This window comes from Microtus oregoni, unplaced genomic scaffold (genome assembly GCF_018167655.1).
Source record: "Microtus oregoni isolate MIOR12 unplaced genomic scaffold, Mior012 000057F_ref0000458, whole genome shotgun sequence".
Taxonomy (NCBI): Eukaryota; Metazoa; Chordata; class Mammalia; order Rodentia; family Cricetidae; genus Microtus; species Microtus oregoni.
In genome coordinates, this window is record NW_024543833.1 from 2,033,988 (window position 1) to 2,061,729 (window position 27,742).

A 27,742-nucleotide genomic window follows, 5' to 3' on the forward strand; every position below is an offset into this window, starting at 1 on the left:
TTTATGTGCTTTTTGGATACATATACAAGAGGAAAACAAAACTATGCCGAAACTGCCCAAAGGAAGTCTCATTAAATTAAATTATCTTTACAAGAAGAATTACTGCTTTTGATGTCTTGTTTTGATTAGTTTGAAACAGGTCTCCTTTTATAGTTCAGGCTAGCCTTGAAGTCTCTATGTAGTCCAGTTGGCCGGAAGTCGATCCTACTGCCTCAGCCCTCTAAACACTGGGATTGTAAGCACGTACCATGATGCAAGGGCTTCCACGTTAAAATAAATAAAAGGATTCAGATCATTCTGTGTAAAAGAGAGGACACAAACAAGAAAGAGATCACAGCAGACCCACCCAAGCTGCCTCAACGTAGCCCTCTGGGATCATACAACGAATAGGATTGGAATTCAAGCCATTTCCCTTCAGTCCCTGGCTCCGCGCTTTCCCAACTGTGTTCCTGTACAATTCTGGACCCTCCGTAAATCCTTCGTGGGGGTGAGTGCTCAGATCAGTTTAGCAAAGGCTGAATAATCTCTCCCTGACTTGGGGTTTCACAATAGGTTTCATTTGCAGAGTCATGCAGCGAATAGGAAACGAGCTTTTTTTGTGTGTCAGGCCTTGTGTTGTGGGAATAATAAGCAGAACCAAGCCCACCTGCTGCTTTCGTGGAACTTCTAGGAGGGGGATGTACATTACTCAAACAGCCAAATAAATAACGCATAGTTACAAGCTGAAGTAAGTTCCATGGACCAAATGCTAGCACCGACCCGGACCTGGATAGAACCAGAGGAACTGGAAAGGCCAAGTGGCAAGAAGCAGAGAAAAGAGGGTGTGATGTGGAATGAGGTGATACTACCCCCGAAGCCTCTCATACAGGGCTTGTGGGCCACACTAAGGATCCTGATCTTGAAGTTGGAATCGGAGGATAGTTGCAAGCATATTAGATGCTCCGAGAAAGACTGCAGTAAGACTGAGCCAGTCTCAGCTTGCTTTCCTCAGTTTTTCCATATTTACTCTGTGTAAACACCCTGGGCCCACACACTGCACCAGCCTTGAGCCAGGCCACCTCTTCTATATGAGGTGTTCTTGCTGATGGAAAGAGCAGGAATTGAAAGTGTCTAGCCTTTTACTTGGTGGAGGAGAATGTCAAGCTATTTATTACTCAGATGCCACTCCCCTGACCTAGCTCTGGCACTGGCATTCTTAATTCTGCAGGCAATAAGCAATGTAGGAAGATCCCAGAGCCAGGGCTTGGGGCACAAGCCCATCTAACAAGGTCTGTGAGTCTTCGCTTTATTCATAGTCTTTCCCACCAGGCCCATTTAAAAAAATAATTTATTTATTTATTAATAACTTTGATGTGAAGATGTCAGATCTCCTGGAACTGGAGTTACCATGAGGTTGCTGGGAATTGAACCCGGGTCCTCTGGATGAACAGCCAGTGTTCTTAAGCAGTAAGCTAGCTCTTCAGCCCCCTACCAGTCCCATTTACACATGTTCTTTCCCATCACTGAACTTTGAGTAAGCCATGAAGTGTATTTTCATCTCTTGAGTTTCCTATGGCATCTAGCACAATGCCAAGTGTTTAATATTTGATGGGGTCATATTTGTGAGTTTTCTTTTTATGAGCTAACAGTGCAACTTTATTTCAGCTTTCCTACAGAATCTGGTTGTCCTAGCTCACTATTCACCCTTTCCTTTCCTTTCCTCTTTGTAAGACAAGTCGTCCCCATGGAGCGCAGGCTGCTTGAAATTCACTGTGAATCCCAGGCTGGCTGGGAGCCAAGGCTCCTCCTGCCTCAGTTTTCCATACCCTGCTTAGATCCATCTCTGCCTTTCCAACTCGCGAATGGGTCTCCATTTTGTTATCTGCAAAGGGAAACGGCACACTCGGCAAATCTCTCAGATTGGGTTTGGTTTGGAAGCAAGCCATTAATTATCGAACACTTTAAGTGAGGCTAGTTTGGATTTTGAAACAAGAGCTTTAAACGTTCCCTTAATGATTTTCATATTGGCACCATGTTGAAATGATTTGTGTGTGTGGGATCAGAGTCAGCATCTGGTTTCTTCCTCTGTTGTTCTTCACTTTATATTTTGAGACAAGAGTTTCTCACTGAACTTAGAGCTTTCTGGCTTGCTGATTTGACTAGATAGGGAGCCCCAGAGAGTATCCTGTCTCTGCCTCCCCAGTACTGGGATCACTGCAAGATCTAACTTTTTTGTTTGTTTGTTTGTTTTTCTATGGTTTTCTATACAGGGTTTCTCTGTGGTTTTAGAGCCTGTCCTGGAACTAGCTCTTGTAGACCAGGCTGGCCTCGAACCCACAGAGATCTGCCTGTCCCTGCCTCCCGAGTGCTGGGATTAAAGGTGTGTGCCACCACTGCCTGGCTCTAAGATCTAACTTTTAAGTAGGTGCGGGGACTGAACTTGTGTTCTCATACTGGCGTGGCAGGCATTTTTGAATAATATCTTGAGTGTATTGGCATAAAGTACATTACTAAAATTAATGTCATGTGTTTCTTTTTTCCTTTATAATATGGCTACTAGAAAATAAAGGGCACTTTAGATTAAATCATGTCCCCTCCTAATTAATATGTTGAAGCCCCAATGTGATGGTTTTAGGGGATGGAGCCTTTGGGAGTTATGGTTTGATGACGTCTTGAGGGTGGGACCCATCTTGGGTTTAGGGCCACTGTTGGATGAAACACTAGCACTCTCTCTATGCCATGTGAGAACACGACCTAGAGCTGGACAATGTTGGTGCACTGATCCTGAACTGCAAAGATAAACAGCTGTTTAAGGCCCTCTGTCTGTGCCTGCGCTCACGAATACAGCTGTGATCTAGATGTCTGGGAATATCTACATATCCAGATTGTAGCTCTAGGAGGCAAGGGAGGCCTCTGGAACATTCTGAGTCCCCCGGTGCCGTGTTTTCTTTTAGTAGCTTCCCAATAAACACAAAATGAGTAAGTCATTTTCTTCGTTGTAAGTAATATGGGAAGCTCTGGATAATTCAAGTGAAAGATCTCATTACTGGGGCGCCGAGGAGCACCTCGAATCCGCTGAGCAGAGCAACCCAACCAGAAGGATTCAGTGAAGAAGGCGCCGAGTCCGAATCTCTCTGTACACTGATCTTGTGGCGGGCGCGCTACGCCAGATAAGTAGAGCTGGCCCTTTCTGGCACGGCGGAGTGGTAGGAACCTCACTAGCTTCCAGTTTAGTCTGTTCATTGAGGATAAATTGGGGACCCATGTAAGCGAGGCTGGGAGTTAAATGCTTGCTTTGGAAAGTGGGCTCTTAGCATATGAGGGAATTTATTCTTGTAACACGGGTCTTCAGACGCTGCTTGCCCTCAAGTGAATGGGTGCAGTCCTTTACCATGGCAGCCCTTGCAATCTTGGCTGCGGTCCAACAGAAGTTTCTACCGAAAATCTTTCAGCTGAAAACTCCCCTTGAATGCATCTAGAACGACAACTGATACTCTGCATTCTAATGCTAAGATTGTAACCTCATAAGGTGCGTTGAACTTCTCACATTGTGTTTTAATGTGGAGACACAGGAGGGCGCTCTAACCAACTAGCAATGAAACTTCAACCCACTGTCTGTTAAAAAAAACCGACGTTGATTTTTGTTGAGCCTTTTGTTTGTTTGTTTGACCAGGCAGGGTAAGCAGGAATACCTACCCCCTAGGTTGTCTCACTTGTGACAAAGGTCTTCAAGACACACCTTGCATATTGTTCAGTTAATGTTATTGGGATAAGGGCAGTAAAAACAACGGAAGGGCGCGGGAGCCTTGGGAAAAAGCTTCCGGGAACTTCAGCGCTTGAGCACTCTTACCTTGGTGGTCCCTAGCTAGGGTGGTTGTCCCCAGCTAGGGGAGAATTAAAAAAAAATATTATTTATCACAGGCTAGCCTCTGGTTTTAGCTACAAAAATTCAGCTTAGTAAAGCTTGCCAAGGCTCATATCTAGATGACAATATGCCAAGGCCAACTTAGGGCAGTAGAGAGAGACTGGGACGTCCTTCACAGACGGAACCAGTCCGGTGTCCAGTTTCCGTCGTTAAGTGCAAGAAGCACCTGGCCTGCGCTGGAAGTTTGCCAATGGAAAGGGCCAGTGGGAGGGGCCAGGAGGATGACATTAACCATCTCTTAGATTGCACCGAGTTTTATATTCAAAAGATAAAGCCAAACTACCTCTTGTTAATTGGTGATGGCACACGTGAGCGAAGAAGTCTGGCAGCCAGAGTCACAGAACAGGACCGGCTCGCTAGGGCCCGTTTCCCTCACTCCAGCCGCTTCAGCTGGAGCGCTTATCTAGGGGAGAAGGGGAGCGGGCTGATGCTGGGGTTCTCCTTTTCCTCAGTCTTCCAGGGTGCGGCCAGCAGAGCAGTTTTCCCTAGCCGAAGGAGGCTGGATGGAGACGGCGGGTTCCAGCGGACCTTGCGGTCAGGGTCTTCACCCTGGGAGGTCTCCGGACTCAGACACTGCGGACTCCGGATCACGGCTTCATCCACTTGCAGCTCACAGCCAGGAGCTCCAGATTAAAGAGGGAGAGAAAAGGATCGAGAAAAGGGAGGAGGATGTCTAATTCCACTCACCGGGAAGTCGGGCGCGTGGCACAGGTTGGGCCACATCTAGACCCTCTCTGGGCTCACCTTCTCTTTGGGAAGGGTGGCTAGTAGCACCCCATTCCTACTCCCCAGTGGCAACAGAACGCCTACCCAAATTAAGGGCTTTCCTTCGCGAGCGAGTTAATTCTCAAGCCTCAGGAACTCCTACCCCCCTACTTTCGGGTGAGAAAATGGTCTTGGAGAAGTTGGGTGACTTGTCCAGAGTGTCGCAGCTAATAATGAAATGAGGTCTTTGAAATGGGGTTTGTGTGACCTTAAAAAGCAGGCTCAGCGCACAACTCCTGGATCTGCCCAGCTTTTTGCACATCACGCTGCTTGCCCCTGGGCCAAGGCTGCAGGGCAGAGAAAGCTGGAACAAACGACCAAGTGGCTTTCCCCCCATCCCAACCCACGGCCTCGGGCGCTGAGAGACCATCCCAGCGCTAGCTGGCTCCCCATCTTGAAGAGGATGATCTCCGGTCTCCAGAGATCTCTTTCTCCAATGGGAGTAGCGTTTCTGGGAAATGTTCCTTTGTAGGATCCAGCGAGTGAATGGAGGACCTGGGGGTCCAGGAATAGTAGGGGAAGCGGCAGCCGGTGGAGTGGGCCAGCGAAGTAGCTAGTCCATCCCTGCGGGCGTCCACGTGGTGGGTGTGTGGCACTTTCATTCAAACTTTGGGGAGTTCTCGGTTTGGCGTCAGAGGTATGACCAATCAGCGTTTCGAGACGGGAATAAATTATGCAAATAACCATCTGGCGATGGGTCAGATGACTCCAATACTTTTAAAAAGTACCTCTCCTGGAGCTCGCGGTGTGACAGCGGTGAGCCCCGACTTCGCAGAGGCTCCGGTAAAGCACCGGTCCCGCAGGGCAGCGCGTCCTTCCACCGGCTTTCCCCCGCCGCCGCGCCCAGCGATACCAACCTGCAGTTGTCCAGCCCATCACTTTCTGACCGAGATATGGCTGCCCATTTCTAGGTTCGGGAGGTTTTAGAGGTTTAAAAAGAAAAACCAAAAAAACATCAGCAAAAACAAAAAAACCTGTTTGAGAGGAGGGGGCGTGGCAGGGAAGGATGCGAAACCGGGCTCTCCTGCTCTACTTCTGGAGCGTCTATTGTTGCTTCCCGGCGGGAAGTCTCACAACCTTACGTCCCCAGGGGTCGCTGCGAGGTAATGTGCATTTATTTTTATTACTTTTTCCCCCACTTCTTTCCTGCGCTGGGCCCACACAGTCCTGCGAACCCTTCTTCGGTCGTTTTGTGTCCGAACAAAATCCTTTCCCACTGCGCTGTGTTCTCCCTGGTGTCGGAGGCCGCTTGTCTTGGTGCTTAGGATGAGAGCATCCGCTAGCAAGCTATCCTGGAGGCTGCGGGGGGGCGAGCTGGGAGAGTGAGTGGGCTGGAGTCGTTTCTCGCGCCTCCTCCCACTTCCATTAATCAGCGCTGTCTGGCGAGCTGAGCTGCCTTCCAGCCTCACTTATACCATGATTTAAACCTTGTCTTATCTTTGGAGGTTGGAGAGGCCAGAAAATTCTTTGAGCTCTAACTTCCAGTGCCTCTCCCCCACCCCGCCTCCCTTCATCAACGCTTAGGTGTTTTGGAAGTTAAGGTGGCGACATGGCGGGCTTCAGATTGATAAGTGCTTGTAGGGGGCATCTGGTCTGTAACTTCCTCCCCAAATAATTTGTCCTCCTCTGCCCATTCCCCCATTCTACCCCTTTCTTTAGCGTCTTTTTTTTTTCTCTTTGGTTCTGTATGACTCTCTCACCGGAGGCAACCTGGCCTGGTGGAGTGAGGGTGGGGTCATCTAGGGCAGTGGAGGATCCCAGAGCATCTACACCAAGACTTACCACTACACTTACTCTTCAGATAGCACGCCACGAGCTAGGAGTCCATGTTAGTTTATGGGCAGTGGGAGCTTAAGTTGGAAAGAACAGGAAAAACCTACCTACTCCTAGCCTGTTTCCAACTTGAGTGTTAGCTAAACGCTTGGCTTGGGGTAGGTGGCATCTCTAATTCCTTTCCTGAAGAATGATGTAGTTCCTTCAAGCTTCTGTGTTCTGTGGTTCTGAGTATTTTGGGGGTGGCACCATTCATTTGAAAACTATGGCTGCGTTCCAGTACCAGGAAGGAACTCTTGATGGCGGGGAAGCCAGCGAAGAACAGACTAGGTGGCAGACTATCCTTGTGGGTCCTGATCTCAGCAGAGGGAACTAATGAAAGGATTTGTTGTTTTGTTTTGTTTTTTGAGACAGGGTTTCTCTGTGTAGCTTTGGAGCCTGTCCTGGCACTCTATAGACCAGGCTGGCCTCAAACTCACAGTTGTCCACCTGCCTCTGTCTCCCGAGTGCTGGGATTAAAGGCATGGGCCATCACACCTGGTTTACGGGGTGCTGGGGATCAAACTCAGCGTTCTTTGCATGCTAGGCAAGCACTCAGCGAGGAACTAGCTTCCTTGTGTACCCTTTCAGCACTGGAGATTAAATCTATGGCCTCAAGCGAGTACTCAAAGCTTTCTATCACAGAGCGACATCCCTAGCCTTTTACAACTATCGTTTCTTCTTAGTATTTAAAAATTTGAAATCAGGATTAGCTAACTACTGAGATTTGCCTTCAATTCATTCCGCAGCTCAGACAGGCTTCCCATCTTCAGTCTTCCTGCCCTCAGCCTTCCCAGTAGCTGGGAATTTCAGCCCAGCCGTGTGCCACCAGAACTGGTTTTTCCTTCTGTGCTTAACTCTTGGGTGAATGAAGCTCCTGGATGTTCATTTGGTATCTCCCTGTGACTTCTGGGTAACTGGAGGGAGTACATTCTGTTTCCCTAATCCGTCACCAAGAGGGGATTACTCGGATGGTTGAGTGAGTGATGATGGGGGTCAGCTAGTAATTATCTCAAATGATAATTTGACACCTACCCGGTGTTACATGGCCATAGTGGCCATTAGTGTTGTCCTGGGAGCAAGGAAAGGCAACACTGTAAGTTGCAGAGAGCTGGAAGGGGCCGCTTGACTGTTGTGGGGGGATTTTCCCATGGCTTCAGGTATTTGCGTAGCAAACCGGTGCCTGTTGCCCCTGCAGAGAACCCCAAGAATGAGTAAGGAGTTTGAAGTAAGCGTAGGATCAAAGTGGGAGTACCAGGGGAGCTGCTTGGACAGTGGGTCAATTGCAATTGACCCTTTTGCCTGCAATAGCAAAATCCCAGATCTCTCAAAACTGCAGAGTTTGCTGGGAAGTTGTATGGCAGGAACCTGGCCTTACAGGCTCTCACCTCAGCTGGAGGCAAACCCGATAGAAAGCTATTTGTAATCGTTCTGTTTTTTTTTTTTTTTCCTGTAGAGCGTGAGCTGTCCTATGTTTCTCTGCAGAGATATTAGTGCATTTGATCCACGGGAGGGGTCGGGAGGGAGTGCTACCCCAGACTCTGCTGGGGCTGTCATGTAATAAATATGTGGTATGTTCCCCAATGCTTGCCTTCTCCCTCTGATGTCACTGTCCCCCTCTCTGTCACTGTCTTCCCGTCCCCTAGTCCTGCTATAAAATCCAGGTTGGCCTGGAATTCATTATGTCACCTATGCTGGTCTCAAACTCGTAGAAGCCCTTTTGCTTCTGTCTCCCAGGTTCTGAGGTTATGGGCTATACGTGTGAGCTATCAGGCTTAGGGGGGAGAGAGAGAGAGAGAGAGAGAGAGAGAGAGCGCATGAACTCAGACTTGGAACGCTCTCTTTCGCCCATGCTAGCCTAGACTTTACAATCATCCTGCCTCCACCTGGTTCTGCCTCAAGAATACTGGTAATACAGGTATACACCTTTGTGTCTGGCCATAAAGATTTTGTTTTTAAATATGGAAATTTCTAAATTCTTGACTCAACTAGTCTTAAGCATTTCAGGCAAAGAGAACCCACACTCCAAAGGTAGGAATTTGAGGGAGGGAAGAAAGGAAGGAAAATCAGTCTGGTGGGGAAGAATAAAGGAAAGGAAGAAAGGCAGCTACTTATTTCCGAGCAACAGAATTCGGTTCAAGTGACTAATTAATATTCATGAAGGACAGTTATGATAACAGATTTACAGTAGCTTCAATTACTTCATGCTCCTTCATACCTGCAATTTTGCTACTGTTGTAAATCTTCCTTGTAACTATCAGACTCTTAGGTTGAGAACCACTGCTGAAGAAGGCAAAGAGGAAACATCAAGTAGTCGTGAAAATTAAAACCCAAGCGACAAGTAATTCGCTCAAGACTGAGCTAGAAGTCACTACCCCAGCCATTATGCTGTTCTTCCTCCCCAGATGAATATCATAAGCCCACCGGAGTACGGGCTTCCGCCAAACCCTCTGTGGCTTTTAACATCCGCACTTCTAAGGACCCAGAGCATGAAGGGTGCAATCTTGCCCTTGGCAACAGCCAACTCTTGGAAGACTGTGGCTTCAACATGACAGCCAAAACCTTTTTCATCATTCATGGATGGACGGTGAGCCCAGGAGGGGGTTCTGCAGCTTTTTATAAGATTTGATTCCTTTTGTTTTGGTCAATTAAAAAGAATAGTGGTGCTTCCAGATTCCAAACCCTCTCCCCCCCTTTCCTTGTGGGCTGCTTGTATTTCAGACAGCTGTGAAGAATGTAATGGGCGCTTCTCAGAGGGGGCAATCTGGGCTCAGCAGGGTGGCATTTAGAGCTGGCATGCAATGGGCTTTCCGAAAGTGGTTCTCCTGAGGCCAGTGCCCAGCTCCCTTAGCTTGGAAGGATCTCTAATTATACTTAATTACATTGGCCAACCAGTGCCTGGAGGGGGCCCATCCTGCTCTTGGAGCAGAACTGAACTGAGGCAACTTAACGGGCTCAGAGGCTCGGAGGGGCCAGCTGGCTTGGCTGGCTGGCTTCTGTTGGCATGCTGCCCTCCTGTTTGCATAGAGATGTGGCCCCGGTTAAAGGCACTGGGGCTCTTTCTGTGCCCTAGCTGAGCAATTTTCCATTGAAAGGCCCATGACAAACTTCAACAAAAAAGGGCTTTAACACTCAGCTTCAGAAACTCTTGGCCAGCAAGGGATTTGTTCATTCATAGAAAGACAGTCTGTAAGAAAATGGCACTGTTAACGGAGGCGATTTCTGCCTGGACTAATTGGGAGGGGACCTTCTCCCTCTTAGTGATGAGAAATTCATATCCGTTACATTAGATCTACCGTCAACAGTTGGGGTTGGGCCAGGGAGTCAGGAAGGTAGGAGTCTACCTTCCGACAGTGATGACGGAGGGCCTGTCTGTCTGCCTTCATCCCTCAGGACACAGGTGGAATCTCACATTTGAATTTCTCTAAGGTCCTCCCTCCTGTCAAAATGCAAATACTAACCGCCTGTAGCTTACAAAAGGGGAGCATTCCAGAAAGTTCTTTTGTAATGTGTTTGGAACTTGGAATGGTAGTTTCCCATAGAAGCAAGTTGTAAATAGTGTTTGGGTTCCCAGGCTAAGCACAGACAATCTATTTATTTGATAACGTACATGTGGATAGGTTTACAACTGCCTCTACTCACCATGTGTAATGTTGTTTCTGTGGGAAAAATGTGTTCTGAGTTCTAATTTGGGATTCCAGGGGTGGATTTTTCTTACGCTGGGGTCAAGAGATGGGTTGTGGGAGGGCATCATTTGTTAGCTTGGTGTTTGCCTAAGTGACAGTGTGTTTCTAAGGGAGGAGCTAATTCTCCACGGCAACCTTCGCTAACTCCTTGAAGGATGAACCAGCCCACTGACTGTAACAGGGATTCAGACTAACCTCTTGCCATTATCACCACCAATACCCATGTAGCAGACAGAAGGGCACAGTATAGCCCGGCACATCAGCTGTGAGACATCTGAAGGGAAACCAGATACCTGCAGGGCACAGGGGGAAAGAAAGCATCAGGCCTTTCTGCCTCTGGCCAGCTTACACATGGGAGAGAGGCTTCCTTCCTTCAGCAGCCACTGCGAAGGACCGGTCAGATAGGGAAGAGGATCATGGGATCGGTGAAGTCCAGAAGGAGAATTAGAAGGAAAATAATCTTTCTGTTTTCTTTGCAGATGAGTGGCATGTTGGAAAAATGGCTGTATAAACTTGTGTCGGCCCTGCAGACGAGAGAGAGAGATGCCAATATTGTGGTGGTTGACTGGCTGCCCTTGGCTCACCAGCTCTACTCAGACGCAGTCAATAATATCAAGGTGGTGGGACAGAGAGTGGCCGGGATGCTTGACTGGTTGCAGGTAAGCAGGGATACAAGGGAGCCATCTTTATTAGGGTTTCCCTTCACCTTGAGCCTGCATTGTGTTAGGAAATGCAGAGCGCATGTAGTTACCGTGAACTCTGAGGTGATGAGAATCCCCAGCATTACCGTTTTCGCTGAATTAAAGCACTGCATGAACCACTTCAAAGCCTGCTTGAGAACCTTGTAATGATTGATAGATCTCTGAAGTTTTCTGTTCTCTTATTTGCCGTAGAAAAGTGTCTTGTGGGAGACTAGTTCCCGACCTTAGAAGCTGGTACCCTTAGGGTTGTTGAGAATGGCCAGGAGCCAGGTCTGGTTTTCCATCTGAAGGAGCCACAGACGGCTGCTCTTGCCTTTGGAGGGTGGCCGTGCCAAGGAACGGCAAGAAGGCTGCTTCAGATAGATCATCGACTGCATTCGTTAAAACAGTGTATGCAAAGCACATCTTGAGGTCTTCATTTACTTTTTATAATTTAACCATTTTCCCGAGACCAGTAGACTTAGCAGGCAGGAGGGACAAGGGGTCTATGGACAAAGTGACCCTAGATGCTGAGCATTTCCAGCCTGACTTTCCCTTCGCCCGGGAATCTTATGTCTCCTGGCAGAATCCTGGGCAAGATTTGTGAGCAATCCTTGTTTGCTCTGGGGTGCTGGAAAGAGTGTCTTCTGAACCACGGGTCAAAGCCTCACCTCAGCACGGCCCTTGCCTTCCCCAGCTGAGTACTCTGGAAGGGGTCACTTCTCCAACTGTGGGGGTGCAGGTAGCTTAAGGCGAAGAGTCAGAAGCTTCTGGGGGTACAGTAGCGGTCAACACTTAAGAGGACTGGCAGGGAGCAGGTCACTGTGGTGATGGCTGGTACTTTGGTCTCTGAGGGTATGTTACCTTTGACCTCTGCAATGATTCATTCGTGACCTCTACATACTGCTCCAAAGAAAGGAAACCTTGTAGGGGAGCTTGCAGAGGAGAGCTCAGGTATGCCTCCTGTGGTCCTAGCGTTCACCCTGCCCCTTGGCACTTCAAGTGCCACCAAGCCCTTAAGAATCCCTGTCCCTGGTGTGGACCATCCATAGTGCATGCCAGCAACACTAGTGACTCTAAGGGACTCTTAGGCCTGTGACCCCTGCGACGCTTCTGTTATAATGGACAAGCTGAATTGTTGATGGCCCTGGAGGCTCAGGACTACACTCTTTAGCTCACGCTCTTTGATGCCTTTTTTCAGGAGAAGGAAGAGTTTTCTCTTGCGAATGTTCACTTGATTGGCTATAGCCTTGGAGCACATGTGGCTGGATATGCTGGCAACTTTGTGAAAGGAACACTGGGCAGAATAACAGGTAAGATCTGCTTCTACCGTGTGTGTATATGAGCTGTGTTAGCCATGCCCTTCCTTGTGTATGTATGAGCTGTGTTAGCCATGCCCTTCCATGTGTATGTATGAGCTGTGTTAGCCATGCCCTTCCATGTGTATGTATGAGCTGTGTTAGCCATGCCCTTCCTTGTGTATGTATGAGCTGTGTTAGCCATGCCCTTTCATGTATGTGTATGTATGAGCTGTGTTAGCCATGCCCTTCCTTGTGTATGTATGAGCTGTGTTAGTCATGTCCTTCCTTGTGTATGTATGAGTTGTGTTAGCCATGCCCTTTCATGTATGTGTATGTATGAGCTGTGTTAGTCATGTCCTTCCTTGTGTATGTATGAGTTGTGTTAGCCATGCCCTTTCATGTATGTGTATGTATGAGCTGTGTTAGTCATGTCCTTCCTTGTGTATGTATGAGTTGTGTTAGCCATGCCCTTTCATGTATGTGTATGTATGAGCTGTGTTAGTCATGCCCTTCCTTGTGTATGTATGAGTTGTGTTAGCCATGCCCTTTCATGTATGTGTATGTATGAGCTGTGTTAGCCATGTCCTTCCTTGTGTATGTATGAGCTGTGTTAGCCATGCCCTTCCTTGTGTATGTATGAGCTGTGTTAGCCATGCCCTTCCTTGTGTATGTATGAGCTGTGTTAGCCGTGTCCTTCCTTGTGTTTGTATGAGCTGTGTTAGCCATGCCTTTCAGATTTTCTCCTTCCTGGGAGAAATTCAAGGTGGGGGAAATCTCAAGGTCATCGAGCAATCGAAGCACAGCTTGGAAACCCTGGTCTAGTTCAGGAGGTGAGGGCACAGGCAAAAGTGAGTCAGCTTGCTTAGGGGCAAATAGCAAAGAACCGAAGAGCAGAGGCCAGAAGGGAGCCTGGGCTTCCAAGCTTCTGAGTGTTCACTTTTGGTTCACACACGAGATTTGAGATATGAGTGGTAGAATTTGAATCCTGCCTCTGGTTTATATTTCATCAACCAATAGCTTCTTCCCATGATTAAGGTTGCATCTTTATCTTGACAGTTACTATTTAGAATGAGTGGTTGAATTTTGTAATTAAAGAGACTTTTCTGATATTGCTATCCAGGGACGCAACAGAAAATGGAGTTTTTCTGTATTGGAAATCACATCAGAGTGAATTTTTAAAGCTTGAATTTGGACTAAAGTATTAAATGATTATGAAAAATGTCAAAGATATTTTATCCATTTGGGGGATCTTTAGGTCCACAACAGAGCTTCCTCTATACTAAAATTGTTGGTAAATTTGTTGCCCTGACTTGTTTTCTCCTCCCAGCATTATTTTATAGGCATTAACCCCTAGCTCCCTTCTGATCCCTAATATACTAAGAATGATGTCCTATATTGCTTTCTGTTACTATAACTGAATAGCACAGACTGGACAAGTTATAATGCATAGGAGACCTTTTTGCTTCCTGGCATCTTTTTGCTGAATGATAACATAGTAGGGGTATCACATGATCAGATAGAACAAACCTGGTAGTTGAGATCATTCTTTCTCTTATAAAACCATCAGCATCATGTTGGAAACACCACGGAGATGACTTTGCCTAACGCTAACTGGCTCTTGAACATCTCACCTCCAAATACCATTCTTATTTGGATTTGGGATTACTCTTCCTGCCTATGAATTTTTCAGGGGAGGATACCTTTAAGCCATAGTCAGAGAGCATCTAGAAGAAAAGGTAGGACCTACCTCTGCCTTTCCCTGTAATGCTTTTATTTTAAAATAGGACTTAGGTGGAGTGGACTCTAAAAGGTTTGCACACACAGAGATTAATAGGCACACACACAGACTCTAATAGGTGTGCACACACAGAAATTAATAGGCACACACAGACTCTAATAGGTTTGCACACACAGAAATTAATAGGCACACACACAGAATCTAATAGGTGTGCACACACAGAAATTAATAGGCACACGCACAGAATCTAATAGGTTTGCACACACAGAATTTAATAGGCGCACACACAGAATCTAATAGGTTTGCACACACAGAGTTAATAGGCGCACACACAGAATCTAATAGGTTTGCACACACAGAGTTAATAGGTACATACACAAACTCTAATAGGTGTGCACACACAGATTAATAGGTGTACACACAGAGTTTAATAGGTTTGCACACACAGAGATTAATAGATACATAGATTCTATTAATAGATACACAGATTCTAATAGGTGTGCACAGAGTCTAACAATAGTATATATACAGAGCCCTAATAGGTACACAAACAGACATATGCATACAAACTCTTCTAGAGCCAGTGATTCCATCCAGCATAGCTTGAGAGCCCTTCTTCCTGAATTATTGTGTCCTGGAGGCTGTGATTGTGTGGCCATTCTCCAGTATTCCAGAACCGGGCCAGCTGGATGCACACTGCGGCACTCATGTGGTCTCTCCCAGGGTCAAGGTCCAAAACGTCCTTAGCAACGAGGACAAACCAAAGATTTTGCTTTTCCTTGCTTCCAGTCTGAAGTGAGATAGGGCTGGCTAGAGAATGTTCCAGTTCCTTTTGCTTGTTTAGGTGGTAGCTGCCGTGGAGAGGGCCTCTTGTCTGTGACCAGCCGGGGAACTGGAGGGACGCTAATTAATGTCACATGCAGTAGCCCCGTGTCCCGAGAGCAGGCCCTCCCCTCCGACCTCTGTGTGGAGCAGAGGCCTGGCGTCTGTCCAGTTGCTTGCCACACACTGTCGTGATGTCTGAAAGAGGTAGGCTGTCTCTGTTCTTCTTCAGGTTGGTAGGCTTCTCATGAGAACCTGAGTTATCCATAAGAGGATGGAGACCACGGCTTGTGTGTGGTCCTCAGGGAGTGACACCATGGTGCAGAGGCCACAGGGGTCCTTAGCTTGGGGCCTAGATGAGATCTGAGTCCCAGTCTTGCTTGGCTGGAGGGTGTGGGGCTTGCTGCGAACAGCTTCAGAGAGCAGTCTGTGGTGTAGTAGGGGAGAGGTCATGTATTCATAACTGAACTTGTGTCCAGAAAGTTATGAGCAATAAGCAAGTGGGTGGCTTCCTTTAAGAAACATGCATGTGGCATACATGCTGTGCAGGCTATAGAATAGATGCTATTTAATGTCCACTCCTCAAGCACACGATACTTCCTCCATGCTATCTCTAAGCCACGCAGTAACCTTGCAGTTTTCGCAGTTAGGGGAAGGAGGTCTGGATGGTTAAACAATGAGCCCAATATCTTGCACACTATAAGTAGCAGGTCTGGGAGTCAGTCCAGGTTACTGGGTTGCAAGGCCTGCCCTTGGATACTATCTAAAAGTATAGATAAAATGCATAATAAAAAGTAGATCATGTCACTTTTCTCCTGAGCTTGTGGGCCAGGGATGTGTGTCACGTAGTCCGAGCAGGGAGCTGGGTAGGTGAAGTCCCACACTGGCCTGTGAGGCCCCCTCAGCTGTCGGCATTCCTCCAGCACAGCTTCGTTTCCATGGAATTCCCTGTCTGGTGGGGACCTTTGTCTGTACCAAGCAAAGAGTCCCTCTCTTGTATTGGTTGCAAAGCATAATGTTCCCCCTCTTCTTTTCCTCTTCGGTGCACAGAGTGAGAGGCAGGGAGAAGTTTCTGTGTCGTACAACGGCCCTTGCAGCCTATGCAGTAGGCCGTTATGGGCTATTCTGGAAGGGCATACTATCCTGCCATCTTCCTTTCTGTCCTGGGCTGGGGCTGAGCGCTAAGTATCCTGGGATACCTTTCTGCTGAGGTCACCCATAAAATCATCCCAAGTTCTGTAGCTTTCTGGTTTTAGCCTCCACCCGTTTCCATGAGTAATGAGCCCAGTGTATTCACTTTACGTGTGAAACAGTGACCTTCACCCTCTCACGTGGCTCCCAGTGAGCTCACTCGTTCTTGGTGCTGGATCTGGGGAACGTGGTTCTGTTACCCATTGCCTCCTTTTAAGACACAGATTCAGATTTGCTGGGTATTGCGACGATTGCTTTAATTCCAGCAGAAACAGGCAGATCTCTAAGAGTTCGAGACCAGCGTGGTTTACATAGTGAGTGTTCTACATGTATGGGACATGCAGGTGGACAGAGGCCAGACCGCTGCTCCACGGAGAGGTTGGAGGGAAGGGCCTGCTTTTGAGACATGAGGGCTGTTGTATGTGGCACTGATTAGCCCTCTGTCAGCTTCCCAGCCCCTTGTCTCAGAAATTCAAAACAAAGAAACACAACCCAACAAAATGGCATAGTTCATGACCATGTTAGCTCCAGACCTTGGCGTCTCTAGATTGGGGTCTCTCAGGCTGGGAAGGGAGACTATGTGGGCTGGTGGGGATTTGGGGTGTGTATGTATGTATGTGTGGCAAGGCCATGTGGCATCTTTTAGGAAGTTTAGCTGAAACTCTGGCCTGTCCCCTGTAGATGTTAGTTCTCTTACCTACAAGTGCCACAAATAACAATTTTCCCCCAAATCACCAAATGTCTCTTGAGGACAAAAACACTCTCAGTGCCCAACATTATTTTGGACAAAACAGGGCCTATCCTGCATACATCTTATTTTTTTTCTTTTTTTAAAAATAATTTATTTATTTTTTAATTTTTCTGTGCATTGGTGTATACTGCATGCATGTCTGTGTCAGAGTGTTGGATCCTCTGGAATTGGAATTATAGACAATTGTGAACTGCCATGTGGCTATTGGGTATTGAATCCAGGTCCTCTGGAAGAACAGCTAGTACTCTTAACCACTGAACCATCCCTCCAGCCCCGACATCTTAATTCTTAACTCTTTCCAAATCCTTTTTGTGTGTTGGTAGAGCAAAGAGCTTTTCTGGTTGGGATAAATCCAGTTTGTATAACCACAGCTCGAAAATGAATACAGATAAATTCTCAATCTCTTAATTTTTCATATAAATGAATTGAGGCCTGAGGTTCCACTTCAAATATGATCCTGAAGAATAGGAAAAAAAATTCAATGTCTTGTTCACAAGCTACCGACTTATAGGAGAGAACCAATCTACATTTTTGTGTTGTATGGTAGCCCTGGGGGCCAGAGACTCAGACATCTGCACTTATACTTTGAGAGCCTGTTCATTATTTCTTTCTTTGAAACATTGTTTTTATGTTTGTATAGTTCAGAATGAAAGGACAGTGTTAGGTCTCACTGCTGTGTATACTTGGCCAGCTCCCTCCCCACCTGCTCTCCTGATGTGTGCGGATGACTGCTCACTTGGGTGTCCTTCCAGTGTCTTTTAGAGCCACACGGTAGAATTCAAGTTTATAACAAGCTCTTTCACATGATCTGAGCAGTCCAAAGCGGGAGAACCAGTGGGCCGTGTAGAGCAGCTTTCGGGTTCAACACGGAAGGTCTTTCTCACCGTGGCTGCAACACAGAAGGCGTGGTGAAGTCCGGTGTTTGGGTTTGCAGCATGTTGAGCTTTGGAGATGCTTTTCTTATCCATATCTGGGCCTGGGCCCTGGCCTGGCTCCTAACTAAGGGGAAGAGGGGATCCAAATACAAACCCTCTGGTTTGGGGCAGGCAGAGTTCTGCTGCGGAAGGTGCCTAGGGGCAGATGGCTGGGATGAGTGGCTTGGGTCAGGAGCTGAGTTTATTCTAGAACTGCTCTAGTTCTCACTCCTGTGGTTCCCCAGAGCTGATGGTGGGGTAAATCTTGTGGTTACTAGGCTGACAGAGGCATCAGGGCTTCAGAAAAAAAATATATAGGTTCTATAATTATAGGATTTAATTCCAGGGGTGACATATTGGATCAACCACATACGGGTTCCTTATTTATTTTTTTTCCCCAGGCCTTCCACATCTGAATTTGGACGCTGGCTCAAAGAGCATCTTCATTCTATAGACTTGGACTCTAAGTCAAGACTCAATGTCTTGACTCTTCTGACAAGTCCATCTTGGCTTTCTTTGCTGCAGGTCTGGATCCCGCAGGCCCCCTGTTTGAAAAAGTGGACGACGACAGGAGGCTGTCTCCGGATGATGCAGACTTTGTGGATGTCCTGCACACCTTCACAATCTCCCTTGGCATGAGCATTGGGATCCTGAGGCCCGTGGGTCACATTGACGTCTATCCCAATGGGGGTGACTCTCAGCCAGGCTGTGGATCCAGTGATGTCTTGGCATCTCTTGCATTAGGAAGTGAGTTTGTACTTAATCTGCCTTGTGTTTGGATCCCTCCATCCATCTTCTAAGTCATCCGGAGCTGTCAGTGCAGCCGGCACAGTTTATGTCATTATTAACGTCTCTTCCCACAGTGCTGAGTCATGCTATTGCCTGTTAACGTTCATCTGCTGGCTTACATTTCCAAGTCACAGTTATTGATTCATTTTCTTTTATTATGAGACAGGCTCTCACTATGTAGTCCTCACTGGCCTGGGATTTGATATGAAGACCAGGCTGGGCTTGAATTTACAGAGTTCTGCCTCCCACTGCCTCCTGAGTACTGGGATTAAATACATGTGCCACCAAGCCCAGCCTTCATTTCTGGTATTACTATTCAAACACATGTTAAGACTTCACAACTCTACCATACAGCTTCTCTTTAACACTATTTTACTCTTTTTTCATTTCTTTCTTTTTTTTTTTTTTTTTGAGGCAGGTTCTCTCTAAGTAGTATTTGCTGAACTGGAGCTTGCTCTGTAGAATAGGCTGGCTTTGAACTCACAGAGGCCCTTCCATCTCTGCCTGGGAATGCTGGGAATAAAGGAGTGTGCCACCACTCCTGGTCTTCTATTTAACTCTTAGTATATGAATTCTCTTCTCTTCCTTTCTCTGAGTGTATTAGCATTGCCCCCCCCCTCCCACAGGGTAGACAGTTAGATGGCTGCAATGGTCTTAAATTCCTCTGTATGTTAATAGGCGCTTGGAATATCACTGAGCCGCTCTATCACACACCACCTGCCTCAATAAACCTATCCCGTCCAGTGACTACGGACTGAGTGGTGGAATCATCCAGAAGTGGTTCATTCCGTGTGTTCTCGGTCCCTCTCTTTCCTCAGTGATCACAGAAGCGGCGAAATGTGAGCACGAGCGATCCGTACACCTCTTTGTTGATTCTCTGCTGAATCAGGACAAGCCGAGCTTCGCCTTCCAGTGCACGGACTCCAACCGCTTCCAAAAGGGGATCTGTCTCAGCTGCCGGAAGAACCGTTGTAATAGCATTGGCTACAATGCCAAGAAAATGAGGAAGAAGAGGAACAGCAAAATGTACTTAAAAACCCGGGCTGGCATGCCTTTCAGAGGTAACTTACCTTCAGGCTCCCAGGTGCCCCGTAGTCCTTCTCTTCCTTTATACTTTGTAGCAGAACAGGGCATGGAGCAGCCCAGAGCTGTGGTCTATGTAGCAAGTTATTAAAGACCAATCATATTGTGTATGCCCTAGTAAAGTGGCTCCTTTAAAAATCCAGGGTAAGGGCCCCTTTTGTGATGTAAATGCTACCCCATAATTATCAATATCAATGTATCAAAGTTCCATGTCAGTGTTCAGCGGATGGGCAGCGAAGTATACAGAAGCCTGAAGCAGTAGTTTTTACTTCTGTAACCTGAAGTTACCTGATATTTTGTAAAACAGTATTTTATAAATGAAAACCCTGAGACATAGAGAGGTCTATACTTTAGTCCTTAATCCCATGTCACACAGTAGAAAATAAATAGCCCCAAGTCCCCAAATATCTGACCCTCCAAGTTCAGGACACTTCTGTATTGGTTCCATATGCTATCAGGTGGAATAAGACCAGAGCCTGGCTAAGGCTAGCCAGGGCCAATAGGATGCTTTGTTTCTAAACTTCAATGTGCTGTGTGACTCTTGAGATGACAAGCAAGGCTCACGAAGGCCTTTGTTCTGTTGCCCATGCAGTCAACCATTATCAGATGAAAATCCACATCTTCAATTACAAGAGCAGTAGAAACATCCAGCCCGTCTTTAACGTCACCCTGTATGGCACTAACGCGGACTCCCAGAGCATGTCCTTGAAAGTGTAAGTGTGAACATTCTTTGCAACTTCGGTTCAGGATGGAGAACTAGTTAGTCTGAGCTCGAGAGTGCAAGGAAGACATTGGAAGAAGTCCAGGAGAGTCAAGACGGCTTGCCCAGGGGAGGAGCTGGGTGGTTCTAGCTGGGATCTGTATCTCCTCTTTCCTCTCGTCTACCATGAGTTCTCCTTCAAGTCCTTGACTCGGAGGGTTTCAGGGAGGGAAGCTCCCAAGATGAATCAGCTGCGTGAGAAAGTGCTGGATCAGCCATACAGAAACTGCTGTTTCTTCTCAGGCCACACCTGATACCTGAGGCCTTAGGGACCTGGGAACTCTATGAGTGTCATCCCTGGATCTTCTGTAGTGATCGTCTGTGGGAGGGGTGCATGGAGGTCTGGAGAGATTTGTTCAGTTCCCACCAGACACAGAGCATCCTGCCAAGCGATGTTGTCATTGTGAAGAAATATCAAGCCAGGTGTGGCAGTGCAGCCGGGATCCCAGTACTTGGGGAGGCTGTGGCCGGGAGAATTGTGAGGTCTGGGCCAGTCTGAGAAATTCACTGAGATCTTGTCCACAAACAAATATAAGGAATAAAAAAGGAAGGGAGGGAAAAAGAAGGAGGCCGTGCTGGAAGACAAGGTTTGGGCATCCACAATTGCTAGCGTGATACATAACGGCAAGGCAGTTCATGCAAAATGGGAGAGGAGGCAGGAAGAGAGGGAAGGAGGAAGGGAGAGAAAGGGAAACTGCTGCCCCTTGGCTGAGGAACAGCATGCTTGTATCAGGAAGGTCAATTTGCGTTTTTCTTTTCTGCTCTTCTTTGGCACTGTCTCTTAGGAATTAGTGGCGCAAAGGGAGAGCTGCCCAGGGAATGGTTTTGATAAGAAGTTAGGCACTTTGGGCAAAGTTATCTGTCAGCATAGAGTGCAACCCAGCTTCCTGCGTGGTCCTGTGAAGTGGAGACGTGGAGGGCATGAGGTGGGCGGATTGTGCCAGTTTCCCAAGGAGGGAGGGGAAGGAGATGAGCTTCTCTTTCACCTTACAGAGTGGAGAAGATCTGGCTGAATGCCACCAACACCTTCCTGGTCTACACGGAGGAGGACTTGGGTGATCTCCTGAAAATCAAACTTACCTGGCAGGGGACATCTCGTTCCTGGTACAACCTGTTCAATGAGATTTACACCTTCCTGTCTCAACCCAGAAACCCCTCGAGGGAGCTGCACGTCCGAAGGATTCGTGTCAAGTCTGGGGAAACCCAGCGCAAGTGAGTGTTCCTGCCCTTCTTGCCTTTGGGAGACAAGGGTACAGCTCTTCCTCATTTCCTCCTTTGTACAAGTAATACCCAGAGCCCTCTGCCCCCAGCTGAACTTTATCTATTGTTGCAAGGGCTATTACTCCCAGATAAGGGCTTCTGGAAACGGCGATACATCTTATGTCCTGACTACAGCTCTCAGGAGAAGGGGTGGAAAGGGCTGGGCTGTCTGGAGCTCAGTGCCTGCTCTGTTTGCCAAGTCCTGTGCCGGCCCAGAGGAAGAGGCCTTTCCCTGGACAGGGCTCTCTGCGTGTGCTGTGTTAAGGGGCAGATTGGAGCATCTGGGCACACAGTGAAGTCTTCTACAAGACCTAGCCTTCCTGAGCCCGCTTCTCAGAGTGTTGTCAAGTTTCCTCCAGAGACTCTGAGTCCTGCTGTTCACTTGGGGTTGTGGCTTCCACCGGCAGAGAACTCTCTGTGCTGTGCCAGCTGGCAGCCTTTGAGTCCTTTGAACCCCAAACTGGAAGATCCAGACCTTTGTATGTCAACTCTTGTTTCTGAGCCCTAACTCTGCCAAGAAGGGCACAAAGCCAGTGAGGCTCTGGAGATGCTCTTCAGCAGAGGAGAGTTTCCTTCCCCGACCTCTGCAGTGGCCACTGTCAGCCTCAGGCTGGAGGAAGCGGCCTACATCCTTTTTGTCTTTTCTCTGACATTGTCTCCGCTCTAATTCTTCCTGTGTCTTGTTTGCGTCTATTATCCTTGGCCAGGCTGGCAGCAGAGGGAGTGAACTGGCACTTTGGATCCATCCCTAGAGTGTATTCTAGGAACCTGTGTCTTGGAGAGTTTTTGGGCGGGGAGCTGTTAGGGCCTAGGCTATGCTCTCCAAAATTGTACCTGATCTCCTCCCTGGCGCTCTGAGGGGCAGACTGGGCTGAAGGTGTGACTACAGAAGCACAGTCATTATTATAAACAATTTCAGATAGAGCAAACACTCATTAAATCATCTTTGAGACTTATCAAGTATAAACAATTTCCCAAATTGTGTTCAGATAGAAGATTGCGAAACTCGCAGAAACATTTGGAGTCAATTTTGTGCCTTCCTCTCTGCCCTCAACTTCCTTTCTTCCAAACCAGATAGAATGAAAATTTTGCCTTAATGAACTTGTGGTAGTGTGATCCCTTTATGCTTTTATGCCCATCAGTACCTTTGTTTATACGCACCAACAGAATGTCGGATTGTTTTAGATGAATCCAGATTTCCCATGATTGGACACACTGTTTTATGAGTTTGTTTTAAACATTCAGATGTCTGTGGACTATATCCAATAACTTTAGATATAGTCTGCTGATAGGTAACTCTCCAGAGTGTTTGGACTAGTTTTCAATCATGGCCCCAGCATCATGGCTTCCCTATTTTCCTTCCTCTCCTGTGGTGGGACACTGTTGCCATTCAGGTGGGAGCAGCTTTTCGGACATTGTATTAATTTGTATTTTTTGATCATGAGTGAGGTAAGCTATCTTTTTGCAGGTTTATAAATATGTAGGCCCAAAGGTGCTTCGACTCCCCCACGAAAGGTCCAGAAGGTGGCTTTTTCCCTGCCTCAGCATCGGGTGGAATATCCCACAAGGTGTTGGGTCAGCACTGTGGCAATCACAACACCAAGGCTATGTGGTTCAGCCACAAGCTGTTGCTTCCCACAAACTGTTAAGAAATGGTGATTATCAGATTGTTGACCCTTTCTCTGTTTATGGCTGTCCATGAACTGAACCTTGTTTTTAAAGATTTAATCTAAAAATTTAAATTACGTGTGTGCATGTGCGTGTGTGTGTAGGTCTGTGCACTTGAGTGCTGGCACCCACAGAGTCTAGAAGAGGACATATGGTTCTCTGGAGCTGGAGTTCCAGGTGGCTGTGAGCTGTTCCACCTGGGGACTGAGAACAGAATTCTGGTCTTCTGCAAGTGCAGTTTGTGCTCTCCAGTCCAAACCTTTGATTTTGACACGTAGTTGAGTTCCGAGTACTCTTGTCATTGGGTATTTCATAGCAGTGTCTTATAGGGACCTTGAGTCTGGTAGAGAGGCTGACCATTGATCTCAAAACCCCTAAACAGTTTCAAGCAGCGTAACTTATTCCAAAGTAGGACAAAACTTTAATTTTAAAGTCTATCTTGTGAGCAATGACAATTACCAAAGCAACATTCATGTAAAGATATGCCTTTGTACTAAGGTCCAGAGTGGTCAGGTTCATGGGGACTTTGACAGGGATGAGAGCTTCCAAGAGGTCATGGCCCCAAATAGTAGGCAGCCTTGTAGGAAAATAGAGAGGAAAAGCAGGAAATGTGTGATCAAGCTGCATAAGACTGAGTCAAAGCAAGATACATACTGCAGTTCTGCACCAGGGATGGGCAGTGCTGCATCAGAGATGGGCAGTCCTGCAGCAGGGATGGGCAGTCCTGCAGGCTCTGGAGTGCATATAACATGCTGAAAGTTTCTCTTTCCTTTCCCATTTATGTTGAATCCAGAAAGCACTGTCTAGAGTTTTGGTTACAACAGTGGCTTCTTTTTCTTTTAGAATGACATTTTGTGCTCAAGACCCTACGCAGACTAGCATCTCTCCTGGCCAAGAGCTGTGGTTTCACAAATGTCGGGATGGCTGGAGAATGAAGAATGAAACCAGGTAACTTGCAAATGGCTGCAGACAGAAAGTTCCTCATTTATAAAACCCACCTGGTAGAGGGTGAGAGACAAACACCTCAGGGAATGTGACTGTCCCTTGCTGTCTTATCCTCTAGGTGCTCACTGTGCATGTATACACAACCCCAGTATTGGTGACCATTTCCCCTCATCTTAGGTTAGTGATTCCTCTGTAGTGAGCGGGGCTGGGGAGAAGTCTCGTTTCTTACCTTTCTTCTGCCACCCAACTACAGTCAGTAGGGTGAAAGGGAAGAGTATTAGATTTTGTTAGATTTCTCTGGAAACCAGACTGGTATGGGCGGACCTTAGCGGGCCCAATTCTCCCCACTTTTGAGGTACAGGATTGCTTGTGTGTAGAACCAAGTGAGATGACAGAGAGGCTGGCTGTCCTGTGTCACCACACTGCTTGGTGTGGAACCACATGGATTCAGGTGGAGGAAGGTCCACATCATGGTGTGTGGCAGTGGGATCTCCGGTAGAGCCGATCTCATGCCATTTAAACCAAAATCATTCTAAGGATGAGGGTGATTGTCTCTTTAGCCTCTCTCTCCTTCTGCCCCTTGTCCACAGCAGAGGTCTGGATGATAATCCTGCCGTGGAATGATGGGCATGCAACATGTGCCCACCTGCATCCAGAGACTTACAGAGTCCTTCAGTTCTATCGACACTCTCAGGAGGAAGGTGTTCTGGTCCCTGAGACACTGAGAAAACTGAGGCTTGGGAAAATGAAGTCTCTTTCCCAAGATTCCCTAGTGTGTGATGGGTCGTTTTACGCTAAAGCCTGCTCATTTCAGTAGGGAAGTTGCACCTGCTCAGATGATGCCACTGTTTAGGTCCTAATTATCAAGCAAGCCATCTGCAGGGATTCCCTGTGATTATCGGCTGCCTACCCGGCAGGCCTGATTGCACCCGCCTCTGATCTGGCTTGTTAAGGAACATCAGTGTATCCCAAGCTTGGTAAACACAGATTTGTGGGGTCTGAAGACTGCACCCCCATTAAGGGCTGCAGTCTAGTGCGGGCTCATTTGATCTCCCTCTATCATTATTTTAATTTTTTTATCTGTATTTAAATTGACCTCTTTCAAAGTGCTTCTGCATACATTAATTTCACTGATAGACAGTAAGTATACCCTGGAAGGGATGAGGTACTTCTTTTTCTGTTCTAGAATACTCTAACTTATATAATTTGGCTCACACTCTTTCTTTTTGGGAAACTAGTGAGCCCTCTATTTCCTCTCTAAGGCACACGAAGCAATAGGAGTCCAAGCAATAAAGGGACACTCGGAAGTCAGGGCATTCTTCGGCCCAGGCAGTGCCATTGGGTTTCACTCTTCTGACATGAACGTGTTTACCAATAAGGAGACTAAAGTTCAGAGAGCTCCTAGAGTTGAGAATAGGATTCAGGTCTCTTGACTCAACTCTTTCTCTTCCCGCCACAGGGGAATACAGTATGCTTCTAGATAAAGGCAAAGAAGGGTGATGGTCCTCCTCACACTTGTGTGTGTGTGTGTGTTGGGCAAAACACATGAGCGCATTGACTGTGACAGGTGCACCTAGCGGCCCAGACAGGCTCCCGTGGGTGTCTCTCACAGGGAAATTTTCCATTGCTCCTAAAGCAAATCAGTAAAACTGCCTGCCCGTGTGCAGAACACTCAGTCTCAGTTCACACCTTGGTACAGGTTTGCTGGTGAGTGAGCTAACACTATATTCACATGGTTCCTTCCAGTCCTTTTGTGGAGCTGGCCTGAGCACCCAGGAAGCCCTGAGGCCCTCACCCGCCCACAGCCCGCTGTCCATACACATGGAGGAAAGTTACTGTTGAAGACCCATGGGATGGAAGATCTCAGCCTTGGTGCTGGAGCCCCAGGAGGACCTTACTACTCACTGGCCTCAGCTTGCTTGCCCTGTCAACCGGGACTTCTCCCAGAGAGTCCTGTGCCCTGTTGAAGTTCTAGCTGATGATCCTAACTCCAAACTTCCCTTGACCCCTCGGGAAGCTGTGTGTGATCACTGGGATGGCCAGAGCCCTGGTGCACTCTGGGCCACTCTCTCACTGTGGCTAGGTGAGCCCTGGCTTTTTCTAGCCACAGGCAACACAGGCTCGCAAGTGGCTTTGTGTGGAAGGTTGACAGATGCTTGGCCTCACTGGACTTTAGTGACAAGTCTTTCCCTGAAGACTCATATCACAGTGACAGACCTGTTGCCCACTGAGGGGACAACAGGTCAGGTTGATGCTAATTCTAGTGTTCTCCCATGTGAGACTGACAGATCCTAGTCCTATTTTGGGTATCCCATCATGCTCCCCAGCTTGCCTTCTGAAACTCACTCACTGTTGGCATTTTTATTGAGCCCTTCAACTAATTACCACACGACTCAATCTTTACATCTGGAGCCAATGGGATCAGGATCTCTGGAATCAGAGTTCACTGGCCCATGGTTATGGGTCTACTGGTTATGGCCCACAGGTATGCCTGTGGTTAAAGACAGCTAGGGCCAAGGTTACCAGTTGAAAAAGCTGGGGAGCTGAGGCTTGTTGTGTGCCATTTCCTCTAAGGACCATGCTTGATCACTAGTAGAGCAGCAAGCAGAAAAATCAAGCATGGTGGCCACAGTGGTGGAGCAAAGTCTCCGCTGTTTAGGGAGCTAGACATTATTGCATGTCTTCTACATGCCTGCTGTGCAGAAACAGCCCACCCTTGACAGAGCTGGCCTTGGGCTTTGATACAGTGCTCTCTCTTCTATGAAATAGCTTGCTTTCCTATCAGTGCTGTCTCTGTGGTAAGCTCCTGGGAAAAGCCTCCTGGTTTATGTCTTAACGTGAACTAATAAATGTGCTACCCGAGACACCCTTCTGTAGTTTCTAGACAGCTTGCGTGTGTGTCACCTAATCAGAGTGTGAGGCAGCCGGTATTTTTCTTGTTTTGCAAAATCAAGGCTTGGGGAAATTCAGTCATCTGCTTAGATGGTATATCGAGGTGGTGGTGGGGCCAAACTGAGGCCTCGGTGAGGTTTCCTGGAGGCAAAATTCAGGAAATCCTCTCTGCCACTCCACAAAGATGTCTACAACTATTGCCTATCTGTGTGTTCCTGATGTGATAAACAGGGGATTTTTCCCCCCCAGAGCTTTCCATAAAATCCAAACTGTTTCATTGGTATACAACCAGAAGACCGCCTGGGCGAGGGCTGACAGCTGGGGGTGGGAGAGCAATCACTCTTTGTATTTAGGTTTTAAATGGACTTCCTTTGTATCTGTACTGTACCAAATTTGTATCGCCGTTTAAAGCCAAATTTCCGAAGACATAACCAGTTGCCTTAATGCAAAGAGCTCCCTCAAGCCTTCAGTGTGCTTCTGCCAGTGCTTTCTAGCCAAAGTCGAGCTTGTTACTGGCCACGCCTCCTGGCGACCCCCAGCTTCCGTGTTTAGTCATGGAAGCTTGGAGAACTGAATCCCTGGGAGCTGTGTATTTATCCATTTGGCTTGAAGCCTTGTTTGTATATCTGATGGTTAAGAAAGGCTTAGACCACTATTTATTTCTTGAGTGTATATAATGTATAATGACAAATATATGGTTGGTTTTTACTTGAAGATGAAACCATTTCAAGATTTTTTAAGAAGTTTAATAGTAAAATAATAAAAACTATACAACTCTTAA

The 27,742-nt window shown here is 47.3% G+C and overlaps 1 protein-coding gene across 2 annotated transcripts; it reads left to right on the plus strand.

Annotated features, from left to right (window-relative positions):
* The first annotated feature begins 4,859 nt into the window (after nt 1–4,859).
* On the plus strand, nt 4,860–27,742 carry Lipg (lipase G, endothelial type). 2 transcript variants are annotated; one of them, XM_041639107.1, is made up of 10 exons: nt 4,860–5,772; nt 8,887–9,068; nt 10,647–10,826; nt 12,049–12,160; nt 18,090–18,311; nt 19,172–19,414; nt 20,029–20,149; nt 21,190–21,408; nt 23,968–24,072; nt 25,816–27,742. In XM_041639107.1, exons 1-10 carry the CDS (start codon nt 5,676–5,678, stop codon nt 25,835–25,837), a joined length of 1,503 nt encoding a protein of 500 aa, XP_041495041.1. In that variant the 5' UTR covers nt 4,860–5,675; the 3' UTR covers nt 25,838–27,742. The 2 variants fall into 2 exon arrangements, with proteins under 2 accessions (XP_041495041.1, XP_041495042.1); XM_041639108.1 differs by having other exon boundaries at nt 21,346–21,408.

Excerpts from the sequence above, each read along its gene's own strand:
- Lipg (XM_041639107.1), top strand. The coding sequence starts at position 5,676 with ATGCGAAACCGGGCTCTCCTGCTCTACTTCTGGAGCGTCTATTGTTGC. Across the intron at positions 9,069-10,646 it reads TCATCATTCATGGATGGACG|ATGAGTGGCATGTTGGAAAA; the intron begins GTGAGCCCAGGA and ends TTTTCTTTGCAG. Across the intron at positions 12,161-18,089 it reads AACACTGGGCAGAATAACAG|GTCTGGATCCCGCAGGCCCC; the intron begins GTAAGATCTGCT and ends TCTTTGCTGCAG.